Consider the following 22787-nt stretch of genomic DNA (forward strand, 5'->3'; position numbering starts at 1 on the left):
AGGGTAGTGTCCTAGGCCCAACCATCAGCTGTTTCACTTAGTACCCTCCCTCCAATCATAAGGTTAGAAGTAGGGGTGTTTGCTGATGATTGTACAATATTCAGAACCATTTGTGACTTTTCAGATACTGAAGCAGTCCATGTCCAAATGCAACAAGATCTTGACATTATCCAGGCCTGGACTGACAAGTGGTAAATAACATTCACCACACACAAATTCCAGGCATAGACCATCTTCAATAAAAGACAATCTAATCACTGTCCTTTGACATTCAATGGTGTTACCATTATTGACTTTCCCACAATCAACATCCTGGGGGTTACCACTGACTAGAAACTTAAATGGACTTGCCACATTAACACAGTGGTTACAAGAGCAGGTTGGAGGCTAGAAATATTGTGGCACGTAACTCACTTCCTGACACCTCAAAGACTGTTCACAATATACAAGGTACAAGTCAGGAGTGAGATGAAGTACACCCCACTTGTCTTGATGGGTGCAACTCCAGCAGCCCTTAAGAAGGTTGACACCATCAAGGACAAAGTAACCAGCTTGATTGGCACCTCATTCACAAACATCCACCACTGATGCTAACTAGCAGCAATGTGCATTATCTGCAAGATGCACTGCAGGAATTCAGCAAAAATCCTTAGACAGAAGTATTTGTGGGTTTGTAAGGTACTATCTAGAAGGACAAGGGCAGCAGATACATGGGAATACTACCCCCTGCATGTTCCATTCCAAATTACTATTAAATCTGCTATTAAGTGTCAAGGGAGATACTTAGATTCTCTTCTGTTTGCATTGCTAATTATCTGGCACTTGTGTAGATAAATTTTACTTGCTGCCTGCTAGCGCAGATCTAAAGATGATGCAGATCTTGTTGCAGACAGAAATGGGCTGCTTCATTCCCTGAGGAATTATGAATGGAACTGAACACACTGATGAGAAGAAATTAGATCAACGGTAACTTTTTTTCAATCCATTGAGTTTTCCACCATTCAGTAAGATCATGGTTTATCTGATTTTGGCGTTCACACCATTTTCTTGTCTGACTCTTTCATAACCTTTGACACCTTTTGTAGATCAAAATCTATCAATCAATTAACATCCTCACTTCCAGCCTAATTTTAGCAGGCATCCAACAGCAGATAGAAATAGGTGAGGAAGAGTATACCAATTCTTTTGGGCGCCTTTCTACAGGGAAAGATGACTTTGGCAATCTGAGAGAGATGAAGACCATAGTCGTGAGCAAACGATAAAAAATGGAAGGGCAGAAAGCCTGAACTTGTGTAGGAGGCCTCATGGTGGCGAAAAAGCCAGGAAGAAGAATTGGAACAGGTACTGAAGACCAATAGACATGAATATTGAGGACTCTAGTCAATGACAGTGACTAGGAATCTGCGAAATGGCAATAAAGTGCACACAAAGTTGCAGGATGCCTACGTGGACTGCCTGAGCAAAGCCCCTTAATTTGAATAATAACAAAGAGGAAAAAGATCCCTTTTGTGTCTGGAAGGCAAGTAATTGATGTTACGTGGCCAAGGGAGGTTAGCAGGAGGAGTTTCTTGTACTTGACTCGTTACCAAGCTGACCAAGATCCGGATATAAGCTCTATGACAATATTCTGATGGTCAGCAACTTTGAGTGAATATTCAAGGTTGCTGCCTCTACATCACAGTTTGCCATTAATGTTTGTAAAAAATTGTTGCCAGTTAAGTAAAGAATCCCTCTTTTATAATACTGGTGCAGAGTATGTGTTTAAATTAGCTGTTATATAATGATATGATTAAGCAGCCAATGATTGTTGAGCCTTTGACACTACCCTGACAAGTTTCTACTGAGTCCTGGGGCTGAGATGATTGCCTTGTGCCAACCACAGTTATCTGACTTTGTGGGGGAATAATTCCAGACAGGGGACAGTTTTCTCTGTTTCGGTTGACTTCAATTTTGCCAGCCTCCATGATGCCTTGATTCCAGGGCAGTACTTTCATCTACCTCTGGAATTCAGCTCATTTGTCCATATTTGGATCATGGATGTGATGAGGTTCAAAGGCAAGAGGTCTTGGATGAAGCTAAATTGTCATGCTGAAGACCTCCTCTGAGTAGTTTATTTAGTGAATGAGTGCCACATGATCGTACAGTTAATTGTACCATCTGTACCATCTGATTTTTTGCACTGTCAGGTAGATTGCAACGAGCTAGAACAACTTGACATGATGCACGTTTTCAGCACTACAACTCAGGCAGTGTCAGTGCTGTTAGATATAGTATTGCCATTATTCACTGCTGCTGCTGTTCATTGTTAGCCACTTGTTCTGTTCCATTTGGCGGTCTTCATTGCCTGTTATTCACCAAGTTTTATACATTGCAGTGACCTACTACAGGTACTTTGAAATTCTTGATCCTTTTTTATGTAAATGGAAAAAGTGCAATAAGTGTTTCGAAGAATATACAGTTGCAAATCACAGAATAATATGGTTATATGTGTTTTAAATCAATGAACAGCCTAAGCCATTTCTTTTCAGCAACTTACCCTAACCACTCTACCAGAGCCCTTCATTACATTAAAACTCTCAATTACATTTTAATCATTCACCCTTCCTTTGGAAGTAATCCCAGCATCACAGTGTCTCTTCTCAAAATTATAGTTTATATTCTGAATATATGCTTTCCGCAGCTTTCATGTCCTTTCTATAATGGTGCACCAAAAACTGCAAACAGTATTTAACTGTGGCCTAACCAATATTTTGTACAAATTCATTGTTGTTCCTTTGGTTTAATTCACTAAAACAAGCTGTAATGTTGTTGGTGTTTTGCTAAGCAGCCCACTTTTCCAATTATTGAATTATACATTTTAAAGTTCTTGGAACTCTGTCTTCACCCACACCCTTCAATATTATTCCATTGAATCTACCCTCCCATTTCTTGTTTTTCTTCCTAAAATATATTAGTCATATCTCTCCACATTAGTGTTGTTATTGATGCATTCACACTCATCGTACTAATCCACATTTTGATGAAGTATTTCACACTCCCTTTGTTGTTTGGGTTAGGCTATGGCCATTGGCATTTCGCTGAATGCCCCGAGTGTCAGTGGAATATTCCTCTTTAGAATTAAATGCTTGAGTCTTCTCTTTTTACCTTCGTCATTATCAAGAGGGCTGCTGCAGTTGGAGTCAGTGGCAGAAAGTGAATTGTAAACACATTGCATCAGAATGAAATGACTCATGGCCCTGTATAATATGGATAATTCAATGTAATCTCTCCAATTGGCAATGAAAAAAATACCTAATTGTGTCGTCCACAATATTTGATTGATTCCATTGAATTATTTATAGTCTGTCAAGAACTTGAGAATATTTTCCTGTTTGTAGTTATGTGGCTGCCTTGTCAAATAAGTATCCATTTGTATTTGCTACTATTGTCCATGATCAGTTTGAATTTCATCACAACAGATGAAAAGTCACCAGCCTTGAAATCTTAACTCTGCTTTCTTCTCACAGATGCTGTCAGACCCAAGTTTCACCGGCAATTTCTGTTTTTGTTTCAGATCTCCAGCATCCATAGTTTTTTGTTTTACTTTAGTATTCAAATAACTGATTCACTTTCTGTTACTTTTACTGTGCTCTTTGTATTAACAGCTACAATGATGATCTGCTACTTTTGTACATGATGTGTTCACTGGTCATTTGTGACCTAAGCAAAGGTTCAAAATAACTGGGATCTAAGATGAGGATGTTTCCATTGTATATTTTCTCACGCAGTGCCACTGTTTAAGAAGGGTGATAAGGACAAGCCAGGGAACTATAGACCAGTGAGCCTGATGTTGGTGGTGGGCAAGTTGTTGGAGGGAATCCTGAGGGACAGGATGTACATGTATTTGGAAAGGCAAGGACTGATTAGGGATAGTCAACATGGCTTTATGCGTGGGAAATCATGTCTGGCAAACTTGATTGAGTTTTTTTTGAAGTAACAAAGAGGATTGATGAGGGTAGAACACTGGATGTGATCTATATGGACTTCAGTAAGGCATTCGACAAGGTTCCCCATGGGAGACTGATTAGCAAGGTTAGATCTCATGGAATACAGGGAGAACTAGCCATTTGGATACAGAACTGGCTCAAAGGTAGAAGCCAGAGGGTGGTGGTGGTGGGTTGTTTTTCAGACTGGAGGCCTGTGACCAGTGGAGTGCCACAAGGATCGGTGCTGGGTCCTCTACTTATTGTCATTTACATAAATGATTTGGATGCGAGCATAAGAGGTACAGTTAGTAAGTTTGCAGATGACACCAAAATTGGAGGGGGAGTGGACAGCAAAGAGGGTTACCTCAGATTACAACAGGATCTTGATCAGATGGGCCAATGGGCTGAGAAGTGGCAGATGGAGTTTAATTCAGATAAATGCGAGGTGCTGCATTATGGGAAAGCAAATCTTAGCAAGACTTATACACTTCTTGGTAAGGTCCTAGGGAGTGTTGCTGAACAAAGAGACCTGGGAGTGCAGGTTCATAGCTCCTTGAAAGTGGAGTTGCAGGTCGATAGAATAGTGAAGAAGGCATTTGGTATGCTTTCCTTCGTTGGTCAGAGTATTGAGTACAGGAGTTGGGAGGTCATGTTGCAGCTGTACAAGACATTGGTTAGGCCACTGTTGGAATATTGCGTGTAATTCTGGTCTCCTCGTTATCAGAAAGATGTTGTGAAACTTGAAAGGGTTCAGAAAAGATTTACAACGATGTAGCGGGGGTTGGAGGATTTGAGCTATTGGGAGAGGCTGAACAGGCTGGGGCTGTTTTCCCTGGAGCGTCAGAGGCTGAGGGGTGACCTTATAGAGGTTTACAAAATTATGAGGGGCATGTATAGGGTAAATAGGCAAAGTCTTTTCCCTGGGGTTGGGGAGTCCAGAACTAGAGGGCATAGGTTTAGGGTGATAGGGGAAAGATATAAAAGAGACCTAAGGGGCAACTTTTTCACGCAGAGGGTGGTGCGTGTATGGAATGAGCTGCCAGAGGAAATGATGGAGGCTGGTACAATTGCAACATTTAAGAGGCATTTGGATGGGTAAATGAATAGGAAAGGTTTGGAGGGATATGGGCCGGGTACTGGCAGGTGGGACTAGATTGGGTTGGGATATCTGGTTGGCATGGACGCTTGGACCAAAGGGTCTGTATCTGTGCTGTACGTATCTATGACGAGAAATAATTCAACGGGGTCGAGCAAGTATTGTGGACAGCACAATTAGGTATTTCTTTTCATTGGAGAGGTTACATTGAATTACTTGTATCATATAGGGCCAGGCATCATTTCATTCTGATGCAATGGGTTTATAATTCACATCCTGCCACTGACTCCAACTGCAGCAGCCCTCTTGATAACAATGAAAGTAAAAACAGAAGACTCAAGCATTTAATTCTAAATAGGAATATTCCTCTGACATTCTGGACACCTCCTCCACTTCCCGCACCTCCACCCTCGAACCCCACCCTTCCAATCGCAATAAAGACAGAACCCCCATGGTCCTTACCATCCACCCCATCAACCTCCAGATATAATGCATAATTTCCACCATTTCTGCCACTTACAATCAGACCCTACCAGCAGAGATATATTTCCCTCCCAATTCCTGTCTGCTTTCTGCAGAGACCATTCCCTCCGCGATTCCATCATTATATCCTCTAACTCACCCTCCACTCCCGGCACCTTCCCTTATCACTGCAGAAGTGTAAACTCTGTGCCCACACCTGCTTCCCGCCCCCCCCCCCCCCCCCCACCACCAACCTCTATTTAAGGCCCCAAAGGATCCTTCCACATCAGTCAGAGATTTGCCTGCACCCCCAACACCTCATCTACTGTGTCTGTTGCCCTCGATGTAGTTTCCTGTACATTGGGGATACATGATGCCAACTTGCAGAATGTTTCAGAAACCATCTCTAGGACACACACACAATCAACCCCACTACCCTGTGGCTGAACACTTCACCTCCCAATCCCACTATGCCAAGGACATGCAAGTCCTGGGCCTCTTCCACCACCAAATCCTAGCCACTTGACTCCTGGAGGAAGAACACCTCATCTTCTGCCTTAGGACTTTCCAACCCCACAGGATCAATGTTGACTTCACCAATTTCCCCATTTTTCCTCCCCCTGCCTTTTCCCAGATCCAACCCTCCAACTTGGCACTGCCCTCATGAACTGTCCTACCTGTCTATCTTCCTTTCCATCTATCCACTCCACCCTCCACTCTGCCCTATCACCATCTCCCCCACCTTCATCAACATGTAGCATTCCCAGATACCTTCCCTTCAGCCCCATTCTCCTCCTATTTATCTCTCAGGCTCCTTGGCCCTTTCCCACATTCCTGATGAAGGACTTATGCTCAAAACGTCAACACTCCTGCTCCTCGGATACTGCTTGACCAGCTGTGCTTTTCTAGCAGCACACATTTTGACTCTGATCTCCAGCATCTGCAGTCCTGGCTTTCTCCTATATTCTACATGCAATGATAGGTTACGTTCTGTGACTAAAGCCATGTACTGTCCACAAACTCAGATAATAATCACAAAGAAGGGTCCCATTATGTTGTATTAAGTATTTATTTATCTTCATGGAACTGAAGGTTCGAGCCGGGCTGTGGGGTCGTTCTTGCATTGGGGCTGGTCTGCTTCTTTTTGTGGGATGGTATATGGATCTTTACAAAATAACAAAGATCTTCATATCAACCTGCCTTGATCAGCTACTACCAGTCCATACCCCCTTTAAAAAGAGTGTTATGTTCCTCAGTTTATATTTCTGCTTTGCTGGGGCTAATTATCCTTCAGTTGTGATCAGTTATCTGCACCAGTTGAGCATGTTTGCTCATGTTATTGCTACACTTGGTTTGTGTGAGCAGCTGATTCAGAATGAGGGTAATCTGCAGTTGGCACTGACCTCCATCTGAATTGTATCTTCAAATACAGCAAGGACAATTGCACAGTTCAGAGGGAGCTGAGAGAGGAGTTTTACAAAGGTGAAGTCAGTTCAGCAATACTACTATCTCTAATTGAATTCCGACAGCTATCTGACATCTTACTTTTTTTTGGCTCAACTCCACTTTTATCTTTCAGACTTCCTCACTATGTAGCCTTGCACCATGATACTGGCAGAGTGTTGCAATACTGTGCTTAATGTTCACATTAACCTCTTGCTGTAACCTTGGTATCTCTTTTTTAAATATATTTGAGGATTCTTATTCTGCAGCAAAGATTTTCCATTTTCATTTAACCGTTTAATTCCCTTATTCAGTTTAGTTGTTGTATTTATTAATTTTAGGACCCGGACACTGAATTGAATCCCCTCTGTCTGGCATTAATAGGCAGGCGTGTGCTTAAAGTAGGGCAGCGCTTATAGCATTTATTATAGCATAGCTTATAGCATAGGGCCATCTATGTCTCTGCTACTCTGGTAGGAGCTTGACATGGGAAATCCTGGTTTCTGCAGGCCCAGAGCAATTTGAAGTACTGATTTGTGGATTGTATACTGTGAACAATAAGGCTATTGGTACTTGATGTTCAGTAACCTAATCAATGGCCACATAGGGACCACAGTACGCTGCTCAAAAAAGAACTTCCAAAAATAGTTTTGTAAATTCTATTGGCTCTGTAACCACCACCAGGAGTAGCATTCTACATCCTAACAACTTGTTACATGACAGCAAGTTACACATGTTACATCTGCTTCTTTTGACCCTCACCTTTAAACCTACAGCCTTTGATTACTGATTATTCAGCTATTGAAAATATTTTGTTCATCCTATCTGCAACCATTATGCTTTTAAGCACCGTTTATCAAATTTCTTCTTGACCTTCTTTACTCTTTCAGTAAATTGCGCTGCACCCTGTCACAAGTTTTCACATCCTAAAATGCAGTGCCCAGAATTGGACTCTCCACCAACAGGGTCTGAACGAGTGTTTTGTACAGTGTTGCATAATTTTCTGACGTTTTGAATCCTGTTACTCTTCTAAGCTTCGATCCTATATGCTTTATTATTTGTCGGTCTGTCTTGCTGCTTTTGAGGCACCCCAGGTTTTCCCCTTTACTATTTAGCTTTCTTCCTGCCAGATTTTATCATATCATACTTTTCTGCATTGAATTTTACCTGTTATGTGTCTGAATATGCTGTGAGTCTTCTTGAAGCTTTCTACTGTCTTTTTCACTGTTTACTGTACTTTAAAACTTCTCCAATTATGGTTGAAATAACCTCCTTTCAATGTCAGTTGAGCATACTCCTTGCTGTGCTTGTTGAGTTGTATGAACTTGATCCACAATTGTTATGCTGTTACATAGGTGAAGGTGTTCATTTACTGGTATGTTAATAATTATACCAGTGATCAGAGTCCTTTAGTGATAGCCATTATATTTAACAGCTTGATGCAGTTTAAATGAAGTTTTCATCTTTCTTCCTTGCAATATCTTTTAGAGACAATGCATAATTTGTAGACCATTATTGACCATACAACCCAGAGGTTTTTGACACAAAATCTGTTCTGTTTTACAGGTCTATTTTGGCAGATGGCTGATTGATGGAAGTCCTTATGTCGTGCTGTTAGACATTGGTGCTTCTAATTGGAGTCTCGACCAGTGGAAGACAGAGTTGTGGGACTCTTGCAATATTGGAATTCCCTGGTTTGACAAGGAAGCTAATGATGCAGTGCTCTTTGGGTTTCTCACCACATGGTTCTTGGGAGAAGTAAGTATTCAGATATCTTTTCAGTTCAATTTGAGAACATAATGGCCTGAAATGTCCTAGGAACTTGCTGCAGAAGGAATTTCCCAGGATGTTACATGGGGTTGGGACTCCAGATATATGTAGAAGCTGGGATTCTTCTTCGAGCAGAGGTTATTGAGGGGAGATTTATCAGAGGTGTTCCAAGCATATAGGTACAGAAGGAGAAAATGCTTCCAGTTGCAGAAGGGTCAGTAACCAGAGGACATGAATTGTAATCGACAAAAAGAACAAGAGGTGAAATGAGATAGAAAGTTCTGAAGCATTGACTTACAATGATCTGGAATGCACTACCTAATGGATGGTGGAAACAGATTTAATAATATGTTTCAAAAGAGAATTGAATGAATACTTGAGAATGGAATGCAGGATTCTGGGGAAAGGGCAGAAATGTGGAACAAATGGATAGACCTTTCCAAGGGTGGCCTCCTTCTGTGCTGTCTGGTTCTGTAATACTTTGTTTAAGTCTTTTATACAGTCTGTTCAAGTAGCAGTTTCATGGTAATTTATTTTACTATTTCATCCATCTTTGGATGAAACATTTTCACGCAACTTCCTTTTACACTTTGAGCATCAGTGAACAGTTGAAATATCAGAGGAGTGGATAACTTAAATCAAGAGTTTGTAAATTCCGTTACTTCATATGTTATTCCTGGCCACATCATCTGATTAAAGCAACAACCAGAAAGAGAAGCTGCTCAGCGTGGACAGCTTCAAAGGATGAGTTTCAAACAGTGCACATGAATACCATGTGCATTTAACAGACTGCTGTACAGAACCCTTAGCAGTATGTGATTGGCAATGCACAATATGATTAGATTTATTTACAAATTAACCATACAGTCACAGAGTTGGGATGAAGTACTTGCATTTTATTTACAACAGTATCCTTTTCCTTGATCCCTGCACAGAACTTCTGCTAAATAACATTAAAATTCAGACACATCTGCAATTATTGCAATACACTCCACGTGTAAAGATAAAGAATGATCATATTCAACGGGCATACAACCATCACACCTCATCATACTAGTACGTCCATTTGTCTCATTTATACTGTACGAATGCTATAATTTATAAGACAATAAACTTTGTAAGGAGCAATCACAAATGGGCACCAGATTTTTTTTTTTAAACCTTCTTCTTCATTGCTCCTCAAGATTCTCTGCAAACTTCCCAATCCACCTCTTTGAAAACATTGGATGCTGGGTTTGGCTCACTGTACTCACCTTCTGTCAACTGCACCAAATAATATTAACCAAGACACTACTAACAGAATTGCAAAACAAAGATACTAAGAGAATCAGCATGTTGCTTCTCACAAACATCAATCAGCAAGTCAATTTGTGAACAATCATGAACTAGTGGTGCAGAAATTCCAATGACTAGGTAGTCTTTGGAACAGAGCAGATTACAATTGTGCATTGGGACCGCGCTGAAATCTCGATGCAGATGCAGCTGACTCTGCAAGAATGTCCACATCTTTGGGACAATAACCTGACATCTGGCACACTGAATGAATTAGAGAGTTTCAACATACAAGCTAAATAATTACCCAGGAAAATTCAAATGTTTAACAATAGCTGTAACTCTTGGGTAAACTTGAACCCATCATTCACCACTCAGCCATGACATCCCGGATTTGATGTCCTGTCCAGAAGACCGTAAGATAAAGGACCAGAATTGGGCCATTTGGCCCATCAAACTCCTCCACCATTTGATCTTGGGTGATCTATTTCTCAACCTTATTCTCCTGCCCTTCCTCTATAACTCTTGATCTCCTTACTAATCATAAACCTATCTCTGTCACAATGACATTGAATGACTTGGCCTTATCTGAAACAACGAGTTCCCAGATTCATCAAGTTCTGGTTGAAGAAATTCCTCCTTCTCCTCAGTTCGAAAGGCTCATCCTTTCACACTGACGCTGTGTTCTCAGGTCCCAGTCTCTCCTACCAATGCTAACATCTTCTCCATGTCCACTGTATCCAGGCCTCCCAGTATCCTGTAAGTTTCAATGAGATCCCCCTTTATCCTTCTAAGCTCTATCAAGCACAGACCCAGAGTCCTCAATCACTCTTTATATGTAATGTCCTTCACCCCCAGGATTCCTCCTGAGAAACCTCCGCTGGACCCCCTCCAATGCCAGCACATCCTTCCTCAGATATGGAGCCCAAAACTGTTCAGAATATTGGAAATGTGTTCTATCCAGAGCCTTATACTGCCTCAGGAGTACATTAGAGCTCTTGTATTCCATCGCTCTTGAAATGAATGCTGCCAACTGAACCTGCAAGCTACCCGAAGAAAATCCTGAGCTAGGACTTCTATGCTTCAGATTTCCAAAGTCTTTCCTGATTTATAAAATAGTCAATGCCTCTATTCTTCCTTCCAAAGTGCATAACCTCCTACTTTACCCACATTGTATTCCATTTGCCACTTCTTTGCCCACTCACATAGCCTGTCCAAGTCCTTCTGGAGCCTCCCTGCTACCTCAACATTATCTGTCCCTCCATCTACCTTTGTGTCATCTTCAAACTTAGCAAAGATGTTGTCAGTTTCTTCATTTAGTTGTTAATTTATAACGTGAATATCTTGTGGTCCCGCACTGACCCCTGCGGAACTCCAGTAGTCACCAGCTGTCATCCTGAAAAAGACCCCTTCATCCCGACTCTCTGCCTTCTGCCAGACAGCCAGTCCTCTATCCATGCCAGTACCTTGCCTCCAAACAACATGGGCTCTTATTTTGTTCAGCAAAATGGAAGTTTCTTTTCTCATTTGATCAGTGTTGGAAATAGCATTTTATGGGAATAGGATATAGCAGCATGTTAACAATGTATTAAATAATTAAAATACTCTGAGTAGTTCAGCCTTGTGCATTTGGGATTCACTAACTGGGAAACTTTTGTCTCTCGTCGTGCCCTGAAATGTACAAAGGCGAAATATTGATGGCAGTGCTGACTATGACAGTACTTCATAACCACCAGCTCCATAAGGAAACAGAACATCTCATAGAACTACAGAACAAATAGATGGTGGACAAGGAAAGGGGGTGGGGAAGGGGGGTGATGATGATGATTAAAGTTCCAGGGATAAAATCTGACATCAGTGTCTACTTAAACATCTGATTTTATTTAAGACATTTTTTTGGGTGTCTGCATAATTCCTGCTGAGGTGGTGTGCTAACAGTTATAATATTAGGGTTGGCTTCTTTTAAAGAGATATTTGCCCTAATTTGAAGTTAATGCCTCCTGCATGAACATATGGTTTGTGAAGGCAATTCTAAAATGGAGATAACTGTTAAGGGGTTAGTTAAAGGGGAAGGGTCTGTAGATCGATGTAGATATGTAGCTCAGTGGTCAGAGCCGTTTCCTTCATTCCCTAATTCTCAAAGAAGACCTGCTCCCTGTCGCAGCTGGTGGTTACCTATTACCCATGGCTGTGGGAGATGCCACTGCCATCAAGGTGTTTGCCTCTGGTCCTTCTGAGGCACTATCAAAAACATGTTAAAACGTCTCCAAGTTGGTTGTTCCTCACACCATAGGCAGATGAGATTCCAGCTACAAGAAAAGGTCCATGTAGGTCTGCATTTGATCCCTTGGGAGTTTCCATGATGCTTTCACACTGCAATCGTCCTACATCCTCAATCCTTGATATCTGGAAATACTTTTGAGAATTAGGTGGCAAAAGCTGTTTAGTGAACTTATGAGCAGCCCCTGTGAGTGCTGCCCCTGACAGCGATATGACTATTGGATATGTTATTGAGCAAGGAATATGCTGAAACTGTGGTTGTATGCCTCAGGTCTGGAGGTCCCTTTCAGGACTCATCAGCGAGAGTCTTTAGCATAATTGTAGTGTGCTACATTCTGCAGAACATATCCTAACAGTAACGACTAAGATGGAAGATAAACTAGTAGCTCATCATCTAATGAGTTCATGAAACAAGAAAGAATTTGAAGATAAAGATATGGCACCCAGCATCAGACCATTTTATTCACATTGCTGTTTGAATTCCCCAATATTGAAGTTTCAGTTCATACTTGACCAAAGTAACTGTGATAGCTTCTGGCCACCCCAATAGAGTTGTCCTGTTACCAAACATCTGCCAATTACTCCTTCACAAATTTGTTTTTATCAATTCAGTTCTTCAATTCATTAACAACTAACTGATAAAGCACATTCACACCTACACCCAAAATTAAGCAACATGGGAAAGTGGTACAAATGATTATACCACTGATGAACCAAAAAACTTCTCCTTACCCTGCCTCTGACATAGTGCAACCCTTGTTACTTGAACTGAGTAAGTAACAGTCTGCTCTAAACACCACTCTGACACACATAATATTCTTGGCCAGCAACTCTGAGTGGTAAAGATCATGAGAAGCCAATCAAAGTCTGCTCCGGGGCAGCTACACAGTGTTAGAGTCTGTCTCCACTAGAAAATATATGTTTTATATCTTTAACAAATTAATCTGTCCAATCTAGCTGACCTACAACTCTTGGATATGCATAATACAAGAACTTGTGTCATCAGCTGGATTGTGGTATTTAACCATTTCCTTTCTTGGTACAAAATCCATAATGACAATGTACTAATATGGTCACTGTCCACCAAAGAGTGCTAATGAAATAGAATGCTTCCAAAAATAACAAAGGAAATAATTTGCTTTGTAGACAGAAGATCTAGCTTCAAGTATAATCTGTTGCCAGGAGTCATAGAATCACACATCAGTGTGAATACTTAAAAGATATAAAAACCTGCAGGTTTCCCTGTTGGATGCCCTGGTGATTTCCTACACTAAAGTGATGGAAGGCACCATCAGTGTTGTCAAGCAGCATTTGCCCAACAATAGCCTGCTCCCTTCTTAACATCTGGAGCAGTCAATTTAACTTGAATTGTAATTGATTTGATTTAATTTAATTTCAAAAGGATAACATGCGATCTCTACTTTTTTTTCAACAATTGTTTAAAAAGTTATGATGAGTAATTCATGAACTTCATGATAGGCATCTAAAAGTAAACATAATCCAGTCTAAAGCAATTTGTTCATGTGATGGTAATAACAAGACAGCTGAAAGGAAAGTGGAGATTAAGCAGCAATGTGCAGCAATATGTTTCACCAAGTCAATCCCATCTTGCTCCATATTTTTAACTGTCAGTTGCATTGTCTGAGCTCTTTATTTAGCCTGGGCCTTGTACCTTGAGGCTACTTGTGCACAATTCTGCACCACTACCACTGGCCTTTGGTCAATCTTTTGACTGCACATTGCTGCTTAATCTCCACTTTCCTTTCAGCTGTCTTGTTATTACCATCACATGAACAAATTGCTTTAGACTGGATTATGTTTACTTTTAGATGCCTATCATGAAGTTCATGAATTACTCATCATAACTTTTTAAACAATTGTTGAAAAAAAAGTAGAGATCGCATGTTATCCTTTTGAAAATCTGTTTTTGCTGTTGACTTGCTTTCTTCATAACACAGAACATAGTACTTGGAATGAGAGGCCATACATTTCTTTGGAAGAATTCTAAGGATCTGTCTAGCCCAGTGTGAAACATTCATCTGCCCCATGCATTCACCTTAATCTTGTCTCACATTCTTGGCTCAGGAATGTTAGTATAGTCTTGAATCATGGCAGTATTTGAGCTAACCATAGCATCAAAGCGAAGCTAAAGAAAAGGCAATGAGAAACTGTCCAATCAGACACGAGGATAAATGTTTTCTGAAAATCAGCAAGCTCAGAATAGGTTGAGGGAAAATGATGTAAACTGTGTTTAGATCACCTTTAGAAAAAAAAACTACATTGTAAGGATGTTTGGTCAATGCCACGTTATAAACACAGAAACTAACAGGAGGAACTGATGAAAAATTTTCTTCCTTTTTTTAAACCTGCAATTACGCCCAAGGGCACTCTGTTGTTTTAGCTCTGATCAAGAATATTTATTGTATTCCCCTACCACTGTTAGTATTTGTTAGGGAGTTGGCTCTTTAGAATAATCAATCTGAAGGATTGAATTTTGAAAGTATGCTGTATTCACTGAAATAAATGTTGGTCTTTATGGTTAAAACAAACTTTATTTTCCAGTTTGCAGCCCAGTCGAAAGGTGAGCACTTCATCCTTGCTCACTTCCATGAATGGCTGTCAGGGATTGGCCTGGTTATGACTCGCATTCGAAAACTACCCGTTGCAACAATTTTTACAACTCATGCAACATTGTTGGGACGCTACCTCTGTGCTGGCAATGTTGATTTTTACAATAGTCTGAAAAACGTAAGTGTGTCTTTGTAGCATCTATGTCCTTTCTATGGTTTATACGCTATTTATTTTGATAAGAATGTCATGATGTGCAGGTAATAAATGACACAAAGTAAAGTTTGTGGATCTACTTTGAGAACTGAATATTGCAAAGAACAGCAATGTTTATTGCCTCTGGGACTTGGCTATAAACCCATCCAAGAACAATTTAGCACATTATAAATTATCATAGGATGAGGAAAAGCTATTTTCTCCACTGTGACAGTGTAATAACAAGAAAGAAAAGAATGGAATAAAAAGCAGATACTGGAAATCTGAAACTGAAACAGAAATTACTGAAAATACTGAGCAGGGCCTGCAGCATCTGTACAGAGAAAGTGGAATCAACATTCTGGCTCCAGTGACTCTTCCTCAGAGCTAGATGATAGCATCTCGGGGGAAACAATACCATTAATCTTGATGAAGGAGGTTTGGGGTGGGAGGGGAGAAAAGGAGTGAGGTGGAGATGGAGACCAGGCAAAGAGAGAGAGAGGAATAAAGAATGGAAACCTGGCACAAAAGCACAAGATACTCGAAAAACAGAAAATCAGCAAATTTCTGTAATTGTAATGTGCAAAATTGTTTTGAGGGTTGTTTCAGTATCTAATTCACAAAGGCTGTTTCGCCTACTACATGTGGACGTGCCAGTTGTCACAGTGTAACAAACACAAGGGCACCTTCTGGTTAGTCAGTGTGATTGCAATCCTGATATCGAGCCCCAGTTTGGTGATGAATCACAGACCACAAACTCACTGGCTCCACCTCCCGCTGGGCACTTTACGAAATAGTGTATATTTTTAGAAGTAAAATTGCAAATTATTTCATTATTATTTCATATGATTTTGATGTGCTTAGACAAAGTAATGAATTTCCATGTGCTTGGTTAGAATTTGGTCTAACCTGTCACACAAAATGAGTGGTGTAATGCTGTTGGTGCTTATAAGCCCTGCTTAGCACTGGATGTTGCAAGCACAGACAATGTGTGTTCATTAAAAAGCTAGACAATTTAAAGACAAGGGTGTTGAGCCTTTTTAATACCACCCCAGTTCCCAAACTGTCCCCAGCTATCGATTAGGCTTTCATGTGGCACGCTACAGTAGTTGCTATTTATTTGCTTTTTCCAAAGCATTAACTAATGATAATAGGAGCCCCACAAGGTCACATCTCCAGAGGTTTTGAGAGTGGAGGAAGCAGTTTTATGTCAGGTTTAGGATATCTGAGATGAATACTCTTACCTGTACCCCATCACCTGCAAAATAGGAGACCCTCGCATTGGTACAGATTACAGTGGAAACTAGTCTTTCAGTGATTGCAGTGCCAACTGACGCCAGTAGCACTGCAATGAAAATGAATGTATGTCTAAGCCTTACATTAAAATGTCCTACAGAAATGTTCCACTCACAATATTCCATCCTGGATATGATGACAAATGCGGGAAGACATGTCATCATGTACAGGACCTAGCATTGCTTGTTAGGTTGCACCTTATGCTCAGATGTCACCAACCAATTCTGCAAATGTAGGCAAATATGAGTGTGATAACCTGTTTTTGCAGGGTCTGATACAGCAGAATGCAAGATAGCCAAGCTGTGTTATCTGCTTCAAGGATAACAATGACGTGATATGACATTGAGATTGCATACATTCAGAACAGTAGCAATCACTATGGCCTGAAACTTCATTGCATGTTTGTGCAATGGATCGTATATGTGTTAAGTTCTGGCATGCTTCTCTGGAGTGGTGCAAACAGTTTGGGCAGTACGAGAGTCATAGAGATGTACAGCATGGAAACAGACCCTTCGGTCCAACCCATCCATGCCGACCAAATATCCCAACCCAATATGGTCCCACCTGCCAGCACCCGGCCCATATCCCTCCAAACCTTTCCTATTTATATACCCATCCAAATGCCTTTTAAATGTTGCAATTGTACCAGCCTACACCACGTCCTCTGGCAGCTCATTCCATACACGTACCACCCTCTGCATGAAAAAGTTGCCCCTTAGGTCTCTTTTATATCTTTCCCCTCTCACCTTAAGCCTATGCCCTCCAGTTCTGGACTCCCCGACCCCAGGGAAAAGATGTTGTCTATTTACCCTATCCATGCTCCTCATAATTTTGTAAACCTCTATAAGGTCACAACTCAGCCTCCGACGCTCCAGGGAAAACAGCCCCAGCCTGTTCAGCCTCTCCCTGTAGGTCAGAATCCAACCCTGGCAACATCCTTGTAAATCTTTCTGAACCCTTTTAAGTATCACAACATCTTTCTGATAGGAAGGAGACCAGAATTGCATGCAATATTCCAACAGTGGCCTAACCAATGTTCTGTACAGCCGCAAAATGACTTCCCAAATCCTGCACTCAATACTCTGACCAATAAAGGAATGCATACCAAACGCCAAACACCTTCTTCACTATCCTATCTACCTGCGACTCCACTTTCAAGGAGCTATGAACCTGCACTCCAAGGTCTCTTTGTTCAGCAACACTCCCTAGAACCTTACCATTAAGTGTAAAAGTCCTGCTAAGATTTGCTTTCCCAAAATGCAGCACCTTGCATTTATCTGAATTAAACTCCATCTGTCACTTCTCAGGCCATTGGCCCATCTGGTCAACATCCTGTTGTAATCTGAGGTAACCCTCTTCGCTGTCCACTACACCTCCAATTTTGGTGTCATCTGCAAGCTTACTAACTTACTAACCATACCTCTTATGCTCGCATCCAAACCATTTATGTAAATGACAAAAAGTAGAGGACCCAGCACCGATCCTTGTGGCACTCCACTGGTCACAGGCCTCCAGTCTGAAAAACAACCCTCCACCACCACCCTCTGTCTTCTACCTTTGAGCCAGTTCTGTATCCAAATGGCTAGTTCTTCCTGTATTCCATGAGATCTAACCTTGCTAACCAGTCTCCCATGGGGAAACCTTGTCGAACGCCTTACTGAAGTCCATGTAGATCACATCTACTGCTCTGCCCTCATCAATCTTCTTTGTTACTTCTTCAAACAACTCAATCAAGTTTGTGAGACATGAAGCCATGTTGACTATCCCGAATCAGTCCTTGCCTTTCCAAATACATGTACATCCTGTCCCTCAGGATTCCCTCCAACAACTTGACCACCAACAAGGTCAGGCTCACCGGTCTGTAGTTCCCTGGCTTGTCTTTACCGCCCTTCTTAAACAGTGGCACCACGTTAGCCAACTTCCAGTCTTCCGGCACCTCATCTTTGACTATCGATGATACAAATATCTCAGCAAGAGGCCCAGCAATCACTTCTCTAGCTTCCCACAGAATTCTAGGGTACACGTGATCAGGTCCTGTGGATTTATCCACCTTTACACATTTCAAGACATCCATCACTTCCTCCTCTGTAATATGGACATTTTGCAAGGTGTCACCATTTATTTCCTTTCAGTTTATATCTTCCATATCCTTTTCCACAGTAAATACTGATGCAAAATACGGGTTTAGTATCTCCCCCATTTTCTGTGGTTGCCTTGCTTTTCTTTGAGGGGTCCTACTCTCTCCCTAGTTACCCTTTTGTCCTTCATGTATTTGTAAAAACCCTTTGGATTCTTCTTAATTCTACTTGTCAAAGCTACCTCACGTCCCCTTTTTGCCCTCCTGATTTCTCTCTTAAGTATACTCCTACTGCCTTTATACTCTTCTAAGGATTTGATCTACCCTGTCTATACCTTACATATGCTTCCTTCTTTTTCTTAACCAAACCCTCAATTTCTTTAGTCATTCAGCATTTTCTATACCTACCAGCTTTTCCTTTCACCCTGACAGGAATATACTTTCTCTGGATTCTCGTTATCTCATTTCTGAAGGTTTCCCATTTTCCAGCCGTCGCTTTACCTGCGAACATTTGCCCCCAATCAGTTTTTGAAAGTTCTTGCCTAATACCGTCAAAATTGGCCTTTCTCCAATTTAGAACTTCAACTTTTAGATCTGGTCTATCCATTTCCATCACTATTTTAAATATGATCGAATTATGGTTGCTGGCCCCAAAGTGCTCCCACACTGACACTTCAGTCACCTGCCCTGCCTTATTTCCCAAGAGTAGGTCAAGTTTTGCACCTTCTCTAGTACGTACATCCACATACTGAATCAGAACATTTTCTTGTACACATTTAACAAATTCCTCTCCATCTAAATCCTTAACACTATGGCAGTCCCAGTCTATGTTTGGAAAGTTAAAATCCCCTACCATAACTACCCTATTATTCTTACAGATACATGAGATCTCCTTACAAGTTTGTTTCTCAATTTCCCTCTGACTATTGGGGGGGGGGGGGGGATCTGTAATACCAATAAGGTGATCATCCCTTTCTTATTTCTCAGTTCCACCCAAATAATTTCCCTGGATGTATTTCCAGGAATATCCTCCCTCAGCACAGCTGTAATGCTATCCCTTATCAAAAATGCCACTCCCCCTCCTCTCTTGCCTCCCTTTCTATCCTTCCTGTAGCATTTGTATCCTGGAACATGAAGTTGCCAGTCCTGCCCATCCCTGAGCCATGTTTCCATAATTGCTATGATATCCCAGTCCCATGTTCCTAACCATGCCCTGAGTTCATCTGCCTTCCCTGTTAGGCCCCTTGCATTGAAATAAATGCAGTTTAATTTATTAGTCCTACCTTGTCCCTGCCTGCCCTGACTGTTTGACTCACTTCTGTTCTCAACTGTACCCGTCTCAGATCGATCTCTTTCCTCACTATCTCCCTGGGTCCCACCCCCCCCACCCCCCCCCCCACCTTGCTAGTTTAAATCCTCCCAAGCATTTCTAGCAAATTTCCCTGCCAGTAAATTAGTCCCCTTCCAATTTAGGTGCAATCTGTCCTTCTTGTACAGTCACTCAAAAGAGATTCCAATGATCCAAAAATGTGGATCCTTCTCCCATACACCAGCTTCTCAGCCATGCATTCATCTGCTCTATCCTCCTACTCTTGCTCTCACTAGCTCATAGCACTGGGAGTAATCCAGATACTGCTACCCTTGAGGACCTCCTTTTTAAATTTCTGCCTAACTTTCTGTGATCTCCCTTCAGAATCTCAACCTTTTCCCTTCCAATGTCATTGGTTCCAATGTGGACAATGACGTCTTGCTGGCCCCTCTCCCCCATGAGAACATGCTGCACCCTCTGAGACATCCTTGATCCTGGCACCAGGGAAAAGCACCATTCTGCTTTTTCTCTGCTGGCCACAGAAACGTCTGTCTGTATCTCCGACTACAGAATCCCCTAACACAATTGATCTCTTGGAAGCCGACATACCCCTCGTTACATTAGAGCCAGTCTCGATTCCAGAAACTTGGCTGTTCGTGCTACGTTCCCCTGAGAATCCATCACCCCCTACATTTTCCAAAACAGCATACCTGTTTGAAATGGGTATATCCACAAAAGACTCCTGCACTAGCTGCCTATCTCTCTTACCCTTCCTGGAGTTAACCCATCTATGTGACTGTATCTGAGACTTTTCCCCCTTTCTATAACTGCCATCCATCACATACTGTTGCTGTTGCATGGGATCTGTCTCTCCAACCAATTCACTCAATCTGATAAGATTCGCATCCAACAGCATTTATGGCAGATATAATCCACAATAACCCTTAAATCTGTTTAAACTCCCACATCTGTCAAGAAGTACATATCACTACAAAGGCCATTTTTGCTCCTTCACAATCTACAGACCCAGAAAATAACACCGTCTTATTCCTCTACAAACACTGCCCCAGGTTAAAATATAAGCCATAGCTATTAATTTCAAGTTTAATCAAGAGACTTATCTCCAAAAACATATAATCAAGAAAGAATCCACTATACTCACTACTGCAGCCTTTCTCTTGGACAGACTTAAAACAACAATGAACTTAGCTGATTCTGTGCTGTGAACTTCGCCCAACAGTTCCTCCAAGATTAGTTGTGAATTTCACTTTGTTAATTTTCCTACACGCACTCCGATGTCCAACGATACATGAATTCAAACAGCAAAGGCGGTAACTGCGCAGGTTTTCTCTCTCTCTCTCCCTCTCCCTCACCATGTGCTTCCTTTGTCTGCTCTTCTTCCTTTTAAACTGCTGTTGTTTTGACTTTTTTTCTCCAAAGTTCCAAAACAATGCAACAGCATATAAAACAGTAATTGCTGCTCCTTGAATTCAAGGAATTCAAATGAAGATCAGATGATCGGCTGCAAATTCAGGTTTGCATCCACGTGTCCTTGGCATAGAATCATATGATAAATGGAGGACCTTTGGCCTTTTGTTTCTTGACTGGTTCTTAGAAAGAGCTGTTACATTTATCAACATGTCCTGCCATTTTCAGTAATTTCTGTGTCAGCCCTTTTGACCTGGTCTATCTATCAATCTTCTGTCCTATCAGTATTGGCAATGGTTGTAGATAGCAACTTTCCGTCAATTGAATTGAAAACTGTTGTCAGTTTAGGAAACGCAATGACCATAGACATGGAATGACTGAAGAGTATAAAACAGTTAGTTAGTTTAACTGGCTTAGCCAGTTTCCCCCTCCTACCTGTTGTGTTGTCACTTAATGTATCCAAAGTTTGCACTTCGTCTTCCAACGGAGGTCAAACTCAAACTGAGTGTTAACAACACTGGACTACAAGTAGGTCTTAAATCAAGCAATGGATTGAGATGACATTGAGCTGAAACATTAACTCTGTCCCTCGCTCTGCAAGGTGCTGTCAGGTCTGCTGACTGTTTCAGGTTGGTTTTGTTTCAGATGTCTAATTTCTGCTATATTTTGCTTTTGTAATCCAGACTGGAACTGATTTACTACATAAGGAGCACAATCACCTGAAATAATATTTTGTTAAAACTATTAACTGCTTACGTATTTCAACTCCCAGTTTCCCTTTGGCTCTGTGCATACTGGCCTTTGTCCCTTTAATGCGTTGTTGGCTGGAGAATATATGAGACGTTCAAAGAGATTGGGAAGGGTTTTGTTTTCTGGGAATGCTAGCTTCGTGAAGCCTGGGATGGGGAGGTAAGGGAGCGATAGATGTTCCATATCGATGGACTGGCTGGTGAACTCCTTTCCTTTGTAGTATGCTTCATATATTCTACCCATTATTTCCTGTTTGTATTTCAAATTTCCTCAGTTCATGATTCCTCTTTTTATCTAAAATTGTGCGCTTTCCTCATAGCTTGTTTCCTCTCTTGAAACAGTTTGATGTTGATAAAGAGGCTGGTTCAAGGCAGATTTACCATCGATACTGCATGGAGCGAGCTGCTATTCACTGTGCCCATGTCTTCACCACAGTGTCAGAGATAACTGCCATGGAGGCAGAGCACCTGCTGAAACGCAAACCAGGTGAGTTCACCTGAATCAGTCCTGTGTTTAGGAGATCTTCTAATATTACTCTCTTGCTCTGTTTATTTATCCAATTATTTACTCCAGATCTGGGGAGCCAAATTACCACTTCCTTATTTGTTACGTTTAAGGGGTTTATTCTGCCATTTTGCTAAAGAGTATCTCCTAAACAGATAATATGCAGCATTGTTGGTGTCTCTGCCCAAGTTCATATGGCTCTTGCACTGAGTGATGCAGCTACACTGTGCACAGGCTCTGGCTTGTCCTGAACCTATTTAACAAAGGCCACTCCCTCCATGGTAGTTAAAAACGTGTCTTTTGATAGATGAGTCAAGTAAAAGCAAAATACTGGAAATTTGAAACAATAATAAAAATTGCTGGAGAAACTCA

General features: G+C 41.3%; 1 protein-coding gene across 2 annotated transcripts in view; it reads left to right on the plus strand.

The window, feature by feature from the left end:
* LOC122558096 (glycogen [starch] synthase, muscle-like) overlaps positions 1–22787 on the plus strand; it is a 79778-nt gene that overhangs the window by 15147 nt on the left and 41844 nt on the right. For both annotated transcript variants that reach the window (XM_087996620.1, XM_087996621.1), the window contains exons 3-5: positions 8533–8724; positions 14851–15036; positions 22253–22397. In XM_087996620.1, coding sequence (XP_087852746.1) covers positions 8533–8724; positions 14851–15036; positions 22253–22397 — 523 coding nt within the window. The remainder of the gene's footprint in view (positions 1–8532; positions 8725–14850; positions 15037–22252; positions 22398–22787) is intronic.

Source organism: Chiloscyllium plagiosum, unplaced genomic scaffold (assembly GCF_037043375.1).
Source record: "Chiloscyllium plagiosum isolate Xiang-an unplaced genomic scaffold, Cpla_swu_hap1 HiC_scaffold_18, whole genome shotgun sequence".
NCBI lineage: Eukaryota > Metazoa > Chordata > Chondrichthyes > Orectolobiformes > Hemiscylliidae > Chiloscyllium > Chiloscyllium plagiosum.